Here is a 20,181-nt window from a genome sequence, read left to right on the forward strand (position 1 = left end):
CTGCACATGCTCAAGGCTTGACAGCTCTCCCTCTCTCTGAGAGGGCAGGAGCTGGCAGGCCTCAAAAATATGCAGACGCTCATGGCATAACTTATTTTGTCTGAATCAGCAGAAAGGCAGTAGGAAGGAGCTACCAATAAAATGTTTAATTGTGGGTGTGGGGGGTATGGAAGAAGACCGCAACAGAAGGGATGTGTGTATGTGTAAGAATAAATGCTGCTCATTGGAGTTATAATACACTTGAGTATAAACCCCTCCAATTTATAGTCAATGGTTTGGCCCTATTATTGGATTTGGGAAAGTGGTAGTTTTTGAGTGAGGTACAATAAGTGGGCAACACAAACTGTATACTGCTTTGTTCTTGTTTTGTGTTTACTGCTATCTGTTGTGTACATAACAGTATTTTCAACAAAATCCTTGTTAAAGAAAAAAAAAAAAAAATACAACATTCCCTCTCCCCTCCCCCCCAAAACAAACAAACCACCAAAGAAATGAGAGAGTGGGATAAGTAATGAGAGCATAAAGAACTTCTCATACTGCAACCAAACAATAAGCAATAAGAATTTGTTTTGCTCAATGTCATTTCCCTCCTCTGCAGCTTAAGACAAAATACCAGTCTTCATTAGAACTGAGACAGGGGACATAATGGTAGGTTCAGGGATAAAAAATGTAAACTAAAATTTAAATAAAAAGTAAATCTCTTTCACTAATTTAACAAAAACAAAATATCAAATAGTATTTTGTTCTTTATTCTTTATTTAAAAAAAAATACTAAACCATGAATTAATACAAACTAACAAAAAGTCAGTTTTCTGACATCAGAAACTAACATATGGAAAGGTCACCATTTATTTCATAGTCTTTGACTCATGCGGTCAGCTGGTCCACATTTTCTGCATTTCGATTAGCCAAATGAGATTCAATTATTTCTGCAAACAGATTTCTCTTCAACAGGTTGTATGCAAGACGCAATAGCTGGCTGCTCACCTTGTGAAAATACTGGAAAAACAAACAAACAAACAAACTTGTATATCCTAAAGAAATAATGCGAGACAAATATGCAAACAATATTGTCTTCTGAAAGATAGCATCCAAATGGTCAGAGTGATAGGGCATGTGACCACTGACATACTAAGGGCTCCTTTTACTAAGCTGCGGTAGTGTTTTTAGCGCACACTAACCCCCGTGCTACGCGGAAAAACTAACGCCAGTTCAATGGAGGCGTTAGTGTCTAGCGTGCGTGCTAAAACCGCTAGCGCAGCTTAGTAAAAGGAGCCCTAAATGTAAGGACCTCTGTCCTCTCCCTCCGTTCTCCATCTCTGTGGATAATACCGTCATCGTTCCAGCCTCCTCTGCTTGCAACCTTGGAGTCATTTCAATTCAGACCTCTCATTTTCTACACACATCCAACAAACTGCTAAGGCCTGTTGCTTTTATCTCTACAACAGGGGTGCCCACACTTTTTTGACTCGTGAGCTACTTTTAAAATGACCAAGTCAAAATGATCCACCAACAATAAAATTTTAAAAAAACACAACCACACTGTACGCATAGAATTGTTAATTAATATTCCTATTCCGGGGGGTTTTCAAAGAGGTCAAAGCAGATGACTCTATGCACTGTCACCTCAGTAACAACCATACAAAAATAGACAAATACCCACCCCACTCCCTTTTTACTAAACCACAATAGCAGTTTTTAGCACAGGGAGCTGTGCTGAATACCCAGCGCTGCTCTCGACGCTCATAGGCTCCCTGCGCTAAAAACCACTATTGCGGTTTAGTAAAAGGGGACCATATTGTAAAATATAGACAGCAGATATAAATTCTGACACATTTTGATCACTAAATTTAAAATAAAATCATTTTTCCTACCTTGTCTGGTGATTTCATGAGTCTCTGGTTGCACTTTCTTCTTCTGACTGTGCATCCAATCTTTCTTTCAGCCTGTATGCTTCCTCTCCTTCACACCTCATTCCCTCCCCCAACTTTTTCTTCCTCTCTCCCTGACCTTCCTTTCTTTCTCTCTTCATGCCCCCTTTCTTTTTTTCTGTTTCTCTTCTTTCTTTCTTTCTCCCTGTCTGCCCCCTTTCTTTCTTTCTCCCTGCCCTTCCCCAAGCCACTGCTGCTGCTATCGGGGAACAGGACCCAATCCGCCACCAATGGATAACAGGCCCCAAAGCTGCCGCCGCATGCTCTCCCTGCTTCGGGCCGACCAGCATTCCTCTCCCTGACGTCAATTCTGCCGTCGGAGAGGAAGTTCCGCCCAGCCAGGCAGCGATTGGCTGGCCCGAACTTCCTCTCCGACGGCAGAATTGACGTCGGGGAGAGGAAGACTGATCGGCCCGATAGATCGCCAATGCAAAGTGAGTCCTGGGTGATCGACTCACTTTGCCTTGGCGAGCTACCGGTCGATCACGATTGATCTATTGGGCACCCCTGCTCTACAACATCTCCAAAATTCGCCCTTTCCTCTCCGAGCACACTACTCGGACCCTTGTATACACTCTTGTAACCTCATGCTTAGATTACTGCAATCCACTTCTAACTGGTCTCCCAGAGTGTCACCTCTCTCCACTGCAATCTGCGCAAAACTCTGCTGCATGACTCATCTTCTACCAACCTTGTTACACTCATGTCACCCCTCTCCTTAAATCACTTTACTGACTCCTATCCGCCTTCGCCTACAGTTCAAGCTCCTATTGATGACCTACAAATGTGTTAATTCTGCTGCCCCTCAAATTCTCTCCTCTTTTCTTATACATCACCCAGAGAACTCCGTTCCTCAGATAAGCTGCTCTTAGCTGTACCCTTCTCCTCCACTGCCAATTCCAGACTTCCCTTCTCCAGATTTCATATAGCTGCCCCCTATGCCTGGAATAAACTACCTGAGTTTGTCCGCCATACCCCTTCCCTTGTTTAAAAGCAGACTGAAAACCCACCTTTTTGATATAGCCTTCAATCCATAACTCTAATCCTCACTGGCCACCAACCTAGCCAGTAGATTATCCATTCCCCCTAACTGTATCCCCACCCTGGCATCCTGTTTGTCTATCCTGTCTGTTTAGACTGTAAGCTCCTTCGAGCAGGGACTGTCTTCTTTACGACTGTATAGCACTGCCATAGAAATAATTAATAATAGTAGTAGTTGTAACATAGCTCCAGAATTTCATGTTCACATACTCTGGGAGTGGTATTAACACTTAAAAGAACTAACCCTGGTTTTTACAAAGCTGCGGTAGAGGTTTCTATGACAGGCAGGTGAGGTAAATGCTCCAACGTTCATAGAATTCTTATGAGCATTGGAGCATTTAACTCACCGGCCGAAGGTAGAAACCTCTATCACAGCTTTGTAAAAGGAGCCATAGACTGTAAGCCAAGTGCTGATATTAGATTTAAAGCACCATTTGTTTCAGCATACACAATAAGCCTTTCCACGCAAGGACTGGTTTAGTCAGTTTAGGCGTAAGACCAATCGGAAGGAAGATGTTCTTTGTTTGGCCCGCCTCCAGTATTCAAGAATGCCACATCTCCATGTACAATTACTTACATGAAGAATGCAGAGGAACAGTGAATGTGTTTGAAGTTTTGCTTATAAAATCCATTTGTTTATGGACAGTAGGTTTACATGTGCTTACTATTTTTAGGTTCAACTGCTATGTTAGTGTGTTTGGCCCTGAAAAAGTAGCACATTTGGCTATGAAACGATCGGCTGACTGCACATAGCAAGGTTGTAAGGTTGAATATGTACTACATTTATATACAAGGGACTGTTTCTAATTTTTCATGTTTTTCTTAAGTCATAATATACAATTTTCTTGACGCGAAAGTTTTTTATGTCCATGTTGTGTGGTTGGTAGAGTGGTTTTCCGTCACCATTTAAACTGAGGCTTTTTCTTTCACTAGCAACTTGCATTGTATTGGTGCCTTGTATTGCATTGTATTGTATTACTGGAGAGTTTGTGCATATAGTATGGTGTTTAATTACCCCCATTCCTCTCATTCAATTTTTTTGTTGCTCAAGGCCATGTCATAAGCCCAAAGCATTTCAAAGCAATTGGACCCTGCAACACCAGCACTGGGTGAAGTGGTAGTATGAGGTACTTATCCTGCTGTAACAACCAGAATCACTTACCAGTGCCACAAGAATCACCCACCCCTTGGTGGGTTGCTATTCTTCGAATAATCTACCCTAACATTGGCTACGGGGGATATACATACAAGTTTCTTTGTTGACCATGATTGCATCAAGGTGTTTAAGCCGGCATTTCCCGGCTCTACTTTTCAGCTGAAGAATCGAGAAGCCTTCTTATTGTCTGCTGAAACCATTAGATTGAACGTAAGCCTTCCCAGTGCTTTACAATTTTGTTGAAAGCACTCTGGGACAAAGACCACTCCCCCCAGATCCAGAGTCTGGCAAACTGAGAAGGCCTGCTTGCACACTGTCCAATCCCACTATATGCGCCACTGAAATGGCTTGTAGGTGTGATTCTGCCCAGCGATACAACAGCTGGGCATCTAGCTTCAACTGTCTGTTGATGTATGCCACTGCTGTAGCATTGTTCGAGAAGACCCTGACCACTTTGCTTTCCAGGGTCTTTTCGAATGACTGTAGTATAAGACGAATGACTCTCAGTTCCAAGCTGTTGATGGACCATTTTCTCTTAGAGGGTAAACGTCAGTCCTGAATCAGGCGACCCTTGCAATGGCCTCCCTAGCTGTAAAGATGGGCATATGTCATCAGTATCACCCAAGAGGAAATGCAGGCAAATCCTTGGACAGTGTCTTTGCCCGAAGCCACTAACACAAGCTGCGACATGCTTCCACTGTCCAGGTCAGTGGCATCTGGCTTTTATCTTCCATCATGTTTCTATATTTCTAAATCCTTCTGTGGAGACTAGCATTATAATAGTGTATTCTGAAGAGGGTATAAATGAGCTTTCACCCAAGGTACCACTTCTGTGATTGCTACCATCGACCCTAGTACCTGCAGAAGTGCCATGCTTTAGGAGCTGGCATTGCCAGGAACTCTAAAATTGGGATTCTTAGCTTCAGCTTGCGAGATTTTAGAAGGAAAAACGGCTTTCTGCTGTGTTGGAAAGGATTTCCTAAGTGCTGCAAGGTTTGGGTCAATTCCAGTTGACTCTTTCAGAAATTGAGAATCTATCCCAGGTCTTGCAGGAGCTGGACAACTTGTGTCACTGCCTTGAGACCGTCTGTCTTGGATAGAGCCCTGATTAACCAATCGTACAATTATGGGCATATCTGAATCTCTGCCTTGCATAGGTGCGCTGCTGCCAGCACCATCACCTTAGTAAAGGTGTGAGGTGCTGTTGCCATACCGAATAGGAATGTCGAGAATTAAAACTGTTTTTCCCACACATGGAACTTTCTGTGTTCCAGGAACATAGGACTATGTAAGCCTCTGTCAAGTTCAGAGAAGCTAAGAACTCCCCCGGCGCCACCGAGGGGTCTCCACCCGGAACCTGTACACCTTCAGTACTGCATTGAAAGACTTCAGATCTAGGACTGATCTCCAGTCATCTGAGTCTTTTTTGGGCATGATAAAATAAATTGAGTATCTGCTCAAGCCCGATTCTGTGTCTGGCACAGACTCTACAGCTTGTATCTCCAGAAGCCGTTTTAATGTCACTTGGACTTTTGACTGCCTTCTTTGATCTTCCAGCTGGAGAATCCACAAAGAAATCCCGAAGGGGATGAAAGAATTTGAGTTTGTAGCCCTCTTGAATAATGTCTAGTACATATTTGTCTGAATAAATCTTCACTCAGGCCTCCCTGAACTCAGAGTCTCCCTCCTATTCGAAGTCACTTGGACTCTGGCCTGGAATCATCAGGACTTCTTAGGAGTGGCTGCTGAGCAGGAACCTGACGCTTGAGCTCTTCTTGGGCTCCCGATCCTCTGTCTAGATCTGTGAAATGATCTCTGAGCCTGCCAATGACTGGCGAGACCATCTGTAACCACGAAAGGGATCACAATTTGACAACCGCCTCCCCCGCAGGGGGGGGGGGGTCAGGTGGTCTACTGTCTGGTGATGACTTAGGATGACAATCTGCCACATTGGCCCCAAGGTTGTCCAACCCTTTGCCAAAGAGTATTTGTCCTTAGAAAGGAAACCTATTCAAAGTAGCTTTAGAGGCATAATCTCCCACCCATTGTCTGATCCAGAGCATTCTGTGGGTGGAGATAAGATAAGCTGACCCTGAACACATCATATAGAGCGTCTGCTACATCATCAACCCCTGAAAGTACCACCTGGGTGTGTGTGCTCTCCTCCAAACTCTGAGCCTGGCGCAGCATCTTATGGCCAGATCATAACACAAAGGAAGCTGCCACCGCCACTGCTTTCAGACCCAATGTTAGAGCTTAACTATTTGAGGACTAAGTCCACCCTGCGATCCTGTGCATCCTTTTGCAGTACTCCATCTTCACTAGGAAGTGACATACACTTCATAACTTGCGCTACCAGTGAATTCACCTTAGGTGGTACAAATAACTGCTGAACTCAGGAGCCATGGGATACAATTTTGACATGGCTCTGACAATTTTCAAAGGGCCTTCTGGGGCCTCCCATTATTCTGTCAGCATCATGGTGATCTCTGGATGCAAAGGAAAAAAAATGTGGACTGGGTCTTAGAACAGCTCATAAGAGAAATCTGAGCTATGGAAGTCCGCGGAGGCTCCAAATTTAACTCCCTCAGAGATACTGTAATGACTTCCATGAAGTTTAAACAGTCTAAACATAGCTGGGTCTTTTCCCTGGTCCAGGGCTGCCACAGACTCTTGGCTGGTAGCACCCACTTGCAACCCGGAATCCTCAGGATTCACTTTAGAACATACGAATAGCCTTGCTGGGTCATCTAGCCCAGTACCATATCTTCACAGTGGCCAATCCAGGTCATATGTACCTAACAAAACCCAAATAGTAGCAGCGTTCCATGCTACCGATCCAGGGCAAGCAATGGCTTTGCTGGAACAAAGGAATCAATCCTGACTCCTAGTTATCCCTGTCGTTTTTTGACTGGGCCTCTGGTTCCTGTGGAGTACCTTACCATGATGGACCAGTACTCTGTAAGGGAAAAACCTCTTAACAGTCACTGGTGTATGTCCAGGCTGTGCAGATAGCCCTTTATATTTCATATAAGCTTCAAACATTAAACTCACACAATCAGAGTCAAATCCCTGAACTGGATCTCCTAAGGACCTCTGTAGGAACACTTCCTGTCTCCTCATAGGTTCCGAGGCATCTGCACATTTGTGTTTCACTGATGCCGAGTCACAATTTGAGAGCTCTAGGGGGGATATTTGACACAACATACAAGCTTTCTGCGACTCCAAGACCCTGAAGGGACCAGAGGGGGCTAAGCCTAGCGCTCCTGTGGCACATAGACAATTCTGAGCTGGCAAACCAGCACAAAACTGGCATGATAAAGGGGTAGAAAAGCATGGGGAGTCCATATAAATTGATTATTAGTAACATCAAGGTGTTTTGAGGCAGAGGCTTTTAAAATAAAATCGGGAAATCCAAGATGTTCACCACAGCAGCGTTTTGGCACCAAAACATGGCTCAGGAGAACTAGATAAATGTTTCAAAAGAGACCCTCAAAAGGAGAAAATTTCTGCCCCAGACAAGCATATCAAATCCTGCAGAAGCTTTTCTCTTTAGGCTGCCTTTTAGACAGGCTCTGAAAGCCTGAAACCCTCTACCCCATTAGCTCTTCTCCCATCTTGCGGGGGAGGGGGGGGAGGGGATGCACCCGGCAACCACTGTCACCATCTGGACCAACACGGGCCAAGCAGCCTGCGCTCAATGGCTGATAATATCAGGCAAGTAGAACTCCCAGGGGAACACACCCCAAGCTATCTCTGTTTTAGTACAGGCTGACTAGGTAGGTGCTCTGTAAAAGGGAATTAGAGACTGTATCTTCTCCCAGGCAGAGCTGTCCCAGAAATTCTGGGAACCTCTGGAGGACCATGAGGTCTCGAAATTCAGATTAAAACCCCAAAAATAATAGATCAATTGCAGAACAGAAAAAAACACACCTTCTTAACTTGCTTGCAAATGAAAAAACTGGGAAATGGGGCACTGTCCACTAATACTAGGAGGTGGAACTGAACAGCTATAGATGATTCCTTCTGAAAAACTCATCGGCAAAGGTGAATAACCTACTGGTCAATACTCCTGTTCCTTTTTGTCCTGGAAGCTCAGTTTATGTACTGAACTTATCATATGCGGAAAGTTCCTGTGTTGGAAGCTGGGGCACCCTGCCGGCTTTCTTGCCGCTTCAACAGTATGGGTACGACTCCTGCAGAAAATCTCTTCTGCTAGCAGGAATTGAGCATCACCTCCAGAAAAGATATAATTCAGGGGATGGAGAGCCAACAGGAAATACTTGGTCCCCCTCACACCTAAAAAAACCAAACAAACCCTGAAACAAAACTTCTGGCTATGCCACTATACCTTACAAGCCCTGATTGTCCAGTGGTAAAGGTGGGGCAGGAGCAGCCTTAACTACACCAGTAGACCATCAAGGCTTGTAAGGTAGGCCTGGGGGAGGAAAGTACAGGAGAGCTACAGGTGGGTGAAGCAGCACTTTGGGGGAGGGGGGAAGGTTTCCGAGGGAGGATTGCTACTTTTCAGACCACGTTTAGGACCAGTTGGCATTGTGTGGCAAGGGGAGGAAGAAGCAAAGCTCGATCATCTGTTAATCCAGAATGTCAGATATGCAAAGGCTGAATATAGTATAACACTGTCCAATAACCTGCACCAGAAGCTCCAACCACTACACGCAGAGTCAAAAAAAGGTCACACTCCACATAAAAAGACGCCAGGAAATGAAGAAAACTAGCAATCAGAGGAATATTGTTGGGGAAGGTTTTTTTCTCTTACCTTTTAGGGAATAATTCTAACTGGATTTTATATATAAAGCAGTTTTTCATGCTCTATTTAGAGCTACAAAGCATGTTCAGTTTGAAAGGACCTTGCCTTCCCAAACCTATCCTATTAATAACACAGCAGGCCTGGTTTTCAGGATACGCAAAATGAATATGCATGCAAATTTCTGACATGCATATCCTGGCTGTTGATCAACTGTAAAGCTTTGGTAAACTCCAGGCTAGACAAGCATGCTCTTGTATCCTACTCAAAATGGTTATGAAGTTGTGAAGCTAGCATGTAGTCACATGAGTGCTGCTGCTGCATTCCAGGCTCAACAGGGGCTTGCTTGCATGTCATCAGTAAGGAAAGTAGGATTAGCTCCAGGTTTAGTCTCACTTTAAAATGAAGAACTTTAAAAAGAAAAACTATTTAACACTGCAGATCAGTCCTAGGTGTAGTTCAAGACAAGAAATTAGAACTTGCTGTCACAGTGATGCTTTTTAACCCAGAAAGCATATCTAGAAGTAATCTATATGTTTTTCATATAATACTTACATGTGACCCATAGCAGAAGAGATCCATTCCCAGCTCATAGCCCATTCCGTAGTCACATTCATCATTAGCAAACTGGACAAACGTGATCATTTCTTGGATTGGTGCAAAAGCCTTCATTCTCTCATCATCATTGGGAGCTTCAACAATTCTCTTGCAAATTCTCTTAAGGTTTGCTGCAAGGACAATGCATTCAGACAAAACTAATGTCATCTGATGAACTTTCTAACAATGCAAGCATCACATGCAACACCACTTACCCAGACAGCAGATAATACTTTGAGCCAAAATGACTCTTCTGCAGCAGGGCAAGTGCTACACGATAGTGTTTTGCAATTAATAGTCAGCATATCATATGCAACTCTCTCTGATTTTCCTGACAAAAACTTGTATTTACTGTATTTAATAAAAAGTCAAAGAGGAATATTTTATTTTTAAAGACCTAGGCCTAGATGCACTAAAGTCAGCGATCATCTAACGATCATTGCTAAACTAGTTTGACTGGTTTGGCAACAATTGCATTTGGTCGACCCGATGCAGAAAATGGCTCACCACGTGGTTTTCTGCATGATCGCTCATTCTCCGATCCAGCCATGCAAATAAGGTAATGCCAAGGTGAAACGCCATGTATACTAGCCAAGCGACTGATGCTCTAACATCGCTTCACGATGCACAAAAAAACAACAAAAAAAAAGCAATCACTTTTAGCGATCCAAAAAAACGACTGGTCAAGACCAGTCGCTTATGTGTCTTACTGATAGTTCAGCCCTGAAATTAATATACTATTTACAACTGATACTATAAATACAGTTATTACAATAGCAGGGATGTATACATCGTGAGCACGTGTGTTGAAGGCGCGTCTTATGTGCGTCCATTAACAATATAAAAAAGAGAAGGCAGTGAAAAGATGGGGCCAATGAGCGAAGGCTAAAATTTTCGTTCCTCATGATTAAAATTATGTACAAGCTGGGCCAGAACTTTATACAGCACCACCCTCATTTATGCCCCGCATTTGTGTAGTCTGCTGCTATTTCTCTGCAAAGCAACAAAAGATTGCCCTTGCTGCACCATTTAAAACATAATCTTATATACCGCTACAACCTCATAGCTCAGCGCGGTCTACAAGAAAGAGAGCCTTGCACATACGCACATTCGCAGGGAAATGGGCATTCTATATAAAGAATTCAAGGAGAAAAAAATGGAAATAACACAGTTAAGATACTAAGAATAGCATGTGAAATACCAACGTTTGTTGACTACGTGCGCTGTGTGCCCCACGGGACGCGTGTGCTTGTGCTCCATCAATCAACATTACGGATGGTGGTTGTATGCTCCAATTTATGCAGGCTGCCCTTTTCCAGGGAGGTAGAGGAAACGATGATGGCAACTGAAGGAGGGAGGGAGGACCAACTGCCATGGAGTCAGACGTAGCAAATCTGACACATGCTTACATTGTTGCTGAATCAACTGGACTATTCTGGCCATGTGTGAGTCTCGCTCTAACAGCGATCTATCAGATGGGATCTAACGAAGATTACAGTGAACCTCCATGCAAATCAAATCATTTACCTGCAGACTTGTTTGAGCATCGATCGCTGTTTTAGAATTGGCCAAAAAAATTGAGCCACAGCGATCCACAGTCTTACCAACAGTATTTAGTGCATCTAGTCCCTAGTATTTTAAGGTCTTGAAATTTCAGTGTTCCACAAGGCTACTTATATTTGTCCATATAATGCTTAACGGCCCGAGTAATAGTTAAATTTGTTTCTAGCTACTTACACTTACACCTTTATCCAATTTAATTTCCAGAATACCTTGCCTCTCTCTTTGTATGGAACACAAAACTAGCTTATTGTTGCTTTGTTCGTTTTACAAAAATATTCAGTTTCTTACAGCATTTAGTTTTACAGCAGGGGTGTCCAACCTTTTGGCTTCCCTGGGCCACATTGGCTGAAAAAAATGTTTCTGGGACCACGCAAATGCTGCAGCAGGACAGAAGAGGGAGCCAGCAAGACGGTAAACACCCGGGGGCAGCAGAGGAAAACACTGCATCGCCCTTGACCGGGGCCGCACAAAATATTTCATGGGGACACCCCTGCCCTACAGTATTAGGGAGTTACTGACCTATTTCTATGCTCCCTATGATAGCAAATATTACTGAAAAGTTGGTGCTGTTTCAGCTGGTGGCATTTGTTGATTGGATCCAGTTTATAGACAATCATCAATATGGGTTTTGTGCTTCTCATGGGGTGGAGACCTTATTGTTGTCTACCTTAGATGCCCTGAGACACAGAACAGAAATGTAGAAACGTAATGGCAGATAAAGGCCATCTAGTCTGCCCATCCGCAGTAACTATTATATAGAAACATGGGTGAGAGGTGGAATTTTATGTGACCTTGAGCACTTCTTCTGCATTTGATAGTCAATATGGATCTGTTGATCTTGAAATAATATTGATGTGGGCTGCGGGAAAAAATATATGATTGGTTTTTGTCTTATTTATCAGGGAGTTCTATGCAACTTAAATTGTTTTTTAATTGGTTAAATGTTGTGGTAATTGACCATGCCATTGAAAATTCATTAAAAAAACAATTTTTTTGATAGCTAATTAAGGTTGTATGCGGATATCCTCGTGGCACATAGCGATGCCTATCTGAAAAGTAAGCATGGTTAGGGGCAGATAATAGGCATGGTAAACTTAGGTGTTGCTAGGAGTGCGAGTTAGGTGCCAGTAAATAAGGCCAGGTATAATTTGGCCTAATATACTGGTGGCACATACCTCAACGACGCCTAGCGACATCTTAGTCTGCCTAGGCACCACTAGGCGTAGTTCTATAAAGGACACCTAGCAGTTAATTGACAACTGCACAGATCAGTGCCTATAAGTTAGGCACAGTTTATAGAATCAGGTCCAAAGTGCTTAGCATTTGTTACAGCATCTCTATACAGACTGGGGATACACAAGTTTCCCTACTTAGATGTTTGGCCAAGATTACATAAGAGGAAGGGGAAAAAGAATCAATGTGCATGACCATTTGGGTGCTAGAGCTACTAGGGTTAAGTCATAAATTATCCCAAATCTAATTAGGCCCAACTCAAGGAATGCTAATCATGACTTAGGCTTGCACATTCTCCTGTAGGACCAGAAAAATCTCTAACTTTAGTAGATTAAAAAAGTGTGCCAGAAGGTTTCAGCACAGTATATACTGAAAATGCTAAGGTACATGATCTCCACTGTCCATATAACTCCAATGGAACACTTCAATTTGAGACCAAATCCATGGACCCTGTCTTTCTAATGCTGACCGACTTATAAAATGCATTTGATTACTTTTTTTAGCTAATGATTTCATATTTAGTCTGTGTGTTCGTTTTTAGATTCCTGAGGAAGGTACCAAGTACCGAAACACATGTAGAGTTGAATCGCTGAATGTTATTATCTTACTGACAATAAAGACCCCTACTGGACTATCTCGACCTTCCCACTTTGTTTTGTTTATTTTCGTATGCATCTCATAACTAAAAGGCACCTGAAACTTGTTAGTTAATTTTGGAGTGGTTTTATGGGACTGCAGCCTATGTCAAATTAGGCCTGAACTATTTCTTTAAGAGAATTAAGCTGTTTAGCATTATTGATCTATGCTAGATGCAAGAACATGTCAACTGTTCTGCCAACATTTTATTTTCCCAAAACCTCATGGCCACAAAGATAAAAGGGAACTGCACATTTCAGACTATCAAGAGTGGATTAAAATCTTTAAAAAGTCCATTTAGCTTTTGTTTCTTTTTGACCCAAACAGGATGGACAAATGCTAGTGGAATGTTTTCTTTTATATATGCCCAGGCTAGGTTGACTATGGAGGGTCATATCACAGCTCAAAATGTTACACTGGTAGTGTCAGCAGATTAACCATTCCCCCTAACTGTATCCATGGCATCTGTTTGTTTGTCTGTCTTGTCTATTTCGATTGTAAGCTCCTTTAAGCAGGGACTCTCTCCTTCATTACTCTGTACAACTCTGCGTAGGTCTGGTAGTGCTATAGAAATAGTAGTAGCTCACTTGAGATCAGCCTCCATAGAGATCGGCAGAACTGCAACGTGGTCTTCAGTCCATACAATCACATCTCATACTATTTGGAACAGGACTCTAACTGTGACAGTCCTTCAGAATCCACCCCATCCCCTCGGGCCCATTTTGTTTCTGTTTTAGGCTGCTTAAAATAAGATAGTTGCAGAACCCCTTAGGCCCTGCCTTATCAGTGTTCCCCATTTTTGCTTAAAGCAGCCTGGGTAGAATATTACATCCTGCTTGTCCTCAGAGAAAAAGTCATTCAACTGTACTGGTGTTCTCCAAGAACAGCAGGATGCATATTCTAACATTCCAACCCAAATCCCCTTGAAGCTGAATTCTACAAGCTGTACATATTAGGATTGATCAGATCCGCTATGCAGCAATAGTTTGAAAGGTACGTGTGTGAACAGTGTAATGCTACCAAAAGCTTCTGGAAAATTAGCTGGATCAGATATCACCATCCAACAGTAAGAATATGAAATCTTGTTTGTCCTCTGAGAAAATGCCCGGAACTCAGCCATTATCAAAGAGAGTGCCGACTTAAGCAAACCTGCTTTCATGGTCTCTTTTCTGAGAAAAAGGAGAGAAAACTCATGGTTACCTAAGACTAACTTGAGGAACCATTCCACAGACTGTTGCCACAGAAAAATTTTGTTCTACCAGGGTAATCAGCTTATAGACTGTTGCCTTGAAACCCAAATGAGAGGAAGATTCTCAAAACTTCATGATAAATTCCGACGGGCTGCTACTGAGGTTGCTAATGATTTCAAAAAAGGCAAGTCATTCTCAAAAGACCCCCACATGCAAATGAGGTTTGCAGATGTTCACATAGGCTCACTAAATTTACTTGAGATAGGTCACTGCTGGTAGCGATCAGCACATGTGCAGAATACACATGCATATTTTAAAAACCCACAAAAAAACCCATCAAACCAAATCAAAGATTGGCAGGAGAGATGCCTACTCTTTCCTGCTACGCTTGCACAACCACCGGACACCCACCCCTGGCAGCAGGAGGGATGCCCACTTTCTCCCACCATCATCCAACTCCTCCATCTCCCCCATGCCCCTGATGCCCCCCTCCCAATACCTTATTCACGAAGTCCAGCTGGAAGGACACCTACATGCTCCGGCTGGTTGGCCCGCTCACCTCTTACAAAATGGCAGGTCTTCCCCTTCCCATTGCATCCTGAGATATGCTGGGGAGGGGCCTAAGGCTCTGATTGGCCTAGGCCAGGGGTGGGCAATGAGGGCCAGAATCCAGTCGGGTTTTCAGGATTTCTCCATTGAATATGCATGAGATCTATTTGCATGCACTGCCTACCATTGTATGCAAATGGATCTCATACATATTTATTGGGGAAATCCTAAAAACCCAACTGGATTCCGGCCCTCGTTGCCACCCCTGGCCTAGGCGCTTAAGGCTTAAGTCTGAAGATTTTCTGGATCATTGTCTGAAAGTAAAAAAGCCCAACACTGAACTTTCTCACTCTAAAATCACAACTTAAGAGTTGCTATACTAAGACAGACAAAAGCTCCATCAAGCCCAGAATCCTGTTTCCAACAGTGGCCAATTCAGATCACAAGTACCTGGTAAGATCCCAAGGAGTAAAACAGATTTTATGTTGCTCATCCTAGGAATAAGCAGTGAATTTCCCTAAGCCACCTCAATAATGCCATATGGACTTTTGTTTTAGGAAATTATCCAAACCTTTTTTAAACCTTGCTAAGCTAACTGCTTTCAGCATATTCTCCAGCAATAAATTCCAGAGTTTAATTACACATTAAATGAAGAAATATTTTCTCTAGGTTGTTTTACATCTACTACTTAGTAACTCCATCACATGCACCCTAGTTGTATTTTTGAAAAGAGTAAAGAAGCGATTCACATCTACCCTTTCCACTCCACTCAGTATTTTATAGACCTCTTATCATAACTCACCTGAGCCATCTCTTCTTCAAGCTGAAGAGCCCTAGCTGCTTTAGCCTTTCCTCATAGGGAAGTCGTCCCATCCTTTTTACCATTTTCGTCACCCATCTCTGCAGCTTTTCTAATACAGCTATAATTTTTTTTGAGATATGGCAACTACATAAGAGTATTCACACAGTATTCAATTTGTGGATGTACCACAGAGCAATACAAAAGCAATATAACATTTTCACCTTTGTTTTCCATGCCTTTCCTGATAATTTCTAACATTCTATTTGCTTTCTTGGCCTCCACCGCACACAGAGCTGGGGGTTTCAATGTATCCTCAATGATGACACCTAGAACCTTTTCCTTCGTGGTTACTCCTAACATGGAACCCTGCATCACATAGCTTTCATTCAGATTCCTCTTTCCCACACGTATCACTTTGCAATTGCTCACATTAAATGTCATCTGCCATTTTGACGCCCAGTTCACAATGTCCTCTTGCAATTTAACAACTTTGAACAACAAATTTAATTATTTCACTAGTTATTCCAATTTCTAGATCATTGATAAATATGTTAATAAGCAGCAGTCCCCACAAGAATGACCATTTAAATCTACTCTCTGTTTTCTTTCAACTAATTCTTAATCCACGACAGAACATTACCTCCTATCCCATGACTTTAATTTCCTCAGAAGTCTTTCATGAGGTACTTTTGTCAAATGCCTTTTGAAAATTCAAATACGTGATAATCGACCAGCTCACCTTTATCCACATGCTCATTCATCCCTTCAAAGAAATATAGTAGATTGGTGAAGCAAGATTTCCTGTGTAATTCATGTTGGCTTTGTGTCATTAATCCACGCTTATATGTATGTTCTGTCATTTTCTTCTTTATAACCGTCTCTACTATTTAGCCTGGCACCAACATCAGATTCACCAGTCTATAATTTCCCAGATCACCTCTGGAACCCTTTCAAAAAAATAAAAAATTGGCGTTACGTTGGCCACCCTCTAGTCTTCCGGTACCATGCTGGATTTAAAGATAAACTACAATTTACTAACAAAAGCTCTGCAAGTTCATTTTTCAATTCTATCAACATTCTGAGATGTATACTATCCAGTCCAAGCAATTTGCTACTGATCAATTTGTGAAATTGACCCATTACACCTTCCAGTGTTCCAGAGATTTGTTTCAGTTTTTCTGGTTCATTAGCAATGAATACCATTTCTGACATTGGTATCTTCGCCACATCTTCCTCAGTAAAGATCGAAGCAAAGAATTAATTTAATCTCTCTACTATTGCCTTGTGTCCCCTGAGCGTTCCTTTTACCCCTTGGTTGTCTAGTGGTCTAAAATTGTTTTCCCAGCTTCTTGCTTTTAATATACCTAAAAAAGTTTTTACTGTGTGTTTTTGCTTCCAGCGCAATCTTCTTTGCCTTCCTTATCGGCACCTTGCATTTGACTTGCCATGTCTTGTGCTGTTTACATTATTTTCAGTTGGATCCTTCTTCCATTTTATGTTGTATTCCTGATACCTTGCCAGTAATGGGGACATACTGCTTCTACTACCAAAGCCAGAAATGAGACAAAAATTCTGTCCAATAAAACAATAGAACTGCAATATCTTGTTTTGCTCTTAAAGAAAAATAAAAAAGGAAGGTTAAAATTACCATCAGTTTCAGGAAGCTCTCTGTAACCAACATCGTTTCTATCCACAGGTACCACCAGACCTGCTCCATGGAATGTCTTTGTCACCACCTGTGTTAGAAGAAATTCAGAAAAGATAACAATATTTTAAAATACTAAAATGTAAGCACAATGGACTTATGCACTCAATTGTCCCTACAGTAATTTCATCTTGAAAAATGATTGGGGGAGGGGGGAATCAAGTGTGCATACTATACCATTGTCTAAGTCCTATAGGCTTAGTGTAACACTTTTATAAAACCAAATCTCTAGCACAGTTACTATAAAAGGAAAATACTTATGTTTCTAATGCAGGTGGCATCAATTATTAACATATCATTAGTTAATAAAGTGTGCACATTGCAATGTTATTAGAGGCAGAAAACATTGCACAAAATCAATTTACAAAATTCATAACAAAAAAGAAATATTTATTCATAAACGGAACATATACAATCAGGACTGATGTCTCAGCCAATAAGAGTAGAAGCTCCCTGCCTATGATATGGATACATTGAACTTATTTTCATTATTGTAGTTTCAATGGGCCCCATATTCAAAATGATTTAAACAGCCAGGTGAAGCTGATACCAGTATACATGCTCAAAGATTGCAGGCTTCTACCCTTTCCAGGGTTCCCTATGTAAAGGATTCTTATACATGATGACTTATCAAAAGTGTCCTCATGATAAAAATAATTTAGATAAAGGAAACAACAAAATTCCTAGTTTTTGTCTGTCTAGAACACAGGTGTCAAACTCAAGGCTCATGGGCCAAATCCAGCCCGCCTGTTTCATGCAGCTCACAGTGCGTTTTCATTGCCGCCCCTGGTGTTTGTTATCTTCTGGCCAGCTGCCTCCTCCTCCTCAGTGCCTCAGTGTACACAAAGCCGTGCGTCGGCTCCTACGTGCGTCCTGTACCTGAACAGGAAGCCTTCTCTTTGATGTCGCAATGTCGGAGGGAATGCTTCTGAATGAGGCGCAGGACAGGCGAGGAGCCGCCGTCTGTGACTTTTTGTACACACTGCGGCAGTGAGGAGGGAGCAGGCCAGAAGATAATACCGGGGGCAGCAATGAAAACGCGCATCGCACCGCAGCTGCATAAGACATCCACCTGAGGGAGGCACCTAGTTGAGGCACAGCATGGAGGGAAGGAGGCAATAAAGGTAGGGGGAATGATTTTAATTTCAATTTAGTGATTGAATTGCGTCAATTTTGAGAATTTACATCTGTAATCTATATTTAGAAACATAGAACATGACGGCAGAAAAGGGCCACGGCCCATCTAGTCTGCCCACACTAATGGCCCACCCCCTAACTACCTCCATGAAGAGATCCCACATGCCAATCCCATCTTTTCTTAAAATCTGGCACGCTGCTTGCCTCATTACCTGTTGTGGAAGATTATTCCAGCGATCAACCACCCTTTCGGTGAAGAAATATTTTCTGGTGTCGCCATGAAATTTCCCACCCTGATTTTCAACGGATGCCCTCTTGTTGCCGTGGGTCCTTTAAGGAAAAAGAGATCCTCTTCCACCTCGATACAGCCTGTGACATATTTGAACGTCTCGATCATATATGTCCAAATATGTTACAGGCCGTATCGAGGTGGAAGAGGATCTCTTTTTCCTTAAAGGACCCACGGCAACAAGAGGGCATCCATTGAAAATCAGGGTGAGAAATTTCATGGCGACACCAGAAAATATTTCTTCACCGAAAGGGTGGTTGATTGCTGGAATAATCTTCCACAACAGGTAATTGAGGCAAGCAGCGTGCCAGATTTTAAGAAAAGATGGGATTGGCATGTGGGATCTCTTCATGGAGGTAGTTAGGGGGTGGGCCATTAGTGTGGGCAGACTAGATGGGCTGTGGCCCTTTTCTGCCGTCATGTTCTATGTTTCTAAATATAGATTACAGATGTAAATTCTTAAAATTGACGCAATGCAATCACTAAATTGAAATTAAAATCGTCACTGTTCAGGACGAAATGCATTTGTTTCTTTTTCTTTGGAGTTGCACTGCATGCAGAGTCTTGAATCTTAGGCTTTTGTTTGAATATATTAGTACTTTTAGTTTTTGGTCCCATATTTGCATGGGGTTATAATTTTGTAGTTAACCATTAAGTGTTGTTAATAAGATTATATTGTGTGCATATATGATAAATGAATGGAAAAATGGTGCTCCAATATTATGGGGGCGAGGTCTGGCCCACAACTTAGCCTGTGTTTTGAATTTCGGCCCCTTAACCCTTTCAGGACCATAAGGATCGTAGGCCAATTTTTGTGGTTTTGACGACATTTTTATGGTAAAAAGGGCTTGCAGATGCCAAAAAATTGATTTTTTTTGTGAAATATCATTATTTTTTTTTTTTTTAAATCACACTTCTGGCTTATGGACAGTGTGGCAAGTGAATCTTCTCGTCAATCTGGCAACGACGCTAATGAATGAATGTCGGAACCAGTTTGTTTACATAAAGGCAGTATCCTATGGAATCCGTACATATCAAATTTAGAACTGTAGACTATCCCAATCAAAATTTATAGGATTTTAAAGTTATGGGACAAATATGTTCCTTGGTCCTGAAAGGGTTAATGTGATTGAGTTTGACACCCTTGGTCTAGAAGCATTATTTCATGATATCATACATAACATACAGGAGCTCAATCATGCAGAATTTTAAAAACTAAACAAAATTTTAAATAAAATTCAGACATGGATAGGAGGCCAGTGCAAACATATTGTGAGAGGCGGCATACTCTTAACTTTAAACTCCCCAAATCAGTTAGGCTATGGTATTCTGTAATACCTGTTTCTTCATTAACCCAAGAGAGGCAGCATTACAATAACTGAAGAGTGGATATACAGTAGTCTATACAATGCAATAAAAACTGGCTTCATATAGAAAGGCTTCACTTAACACAATAAACACAGATGCCTAATACCTTTCTAGTTTAAACACATCCATTTGAGCATCGAGTTAACCCAGAATTGAGCACACCTAAAATTTTCAATTAACCAAAGTGATACAAGTTCCAGATAGTAAGTCGCTCTT

General features: G+C 42.0%; 1 protein-coding gene across 2 annotated transcripts in view; it reads right to left on the bottom strand.

Annotated features, from left to right (window-relative positions):
• Positions 1-734: 734 nt before the first annotated feature.
• Positions 735-20,181, bottom strand: part of LOC117359484 (histone PARylation factor 1) — a 32,551-nt gene continuing 13,104 nt past the window's right edge. For both annotated transcript variants that reach the window (XM_033942357.1, XM_033942366.1), the window contains exons 6-8: positions 17,115-17,202; positions 9,452-9,624; positions 735-999 (exon numbers count right to left, since the gene is read on the bottom strand). In XM_033942357.1, the coding sequence (XP_033798248.1) occupies positions 868-999; positions 9,452-9,624; positions 17,115-17,202 (393 nt within the window). In that variant the 3' untranslated portion in view covers positions 735-867. The remainder of the gene's footprint in view (positions 1,000-9,451; positions 9,625-17,114; positions 17,203-20,181) is intronic.

Source organism: Geotrypetes seraphini, chromosome 1, assembly GCF_902459505.1.
Source record: "Geotrypetes seraphini chromosome 1, aGeoSer1.1, whole genome shotgun sequence".
In the NCBI taxonomy this organism is placed as follows: Eukaryota; Metazoa; Chordata; class Amphibia; order Gymnophiona; family Dermophiidae; genus Geotrypetes; species Geotrypetes seraphini.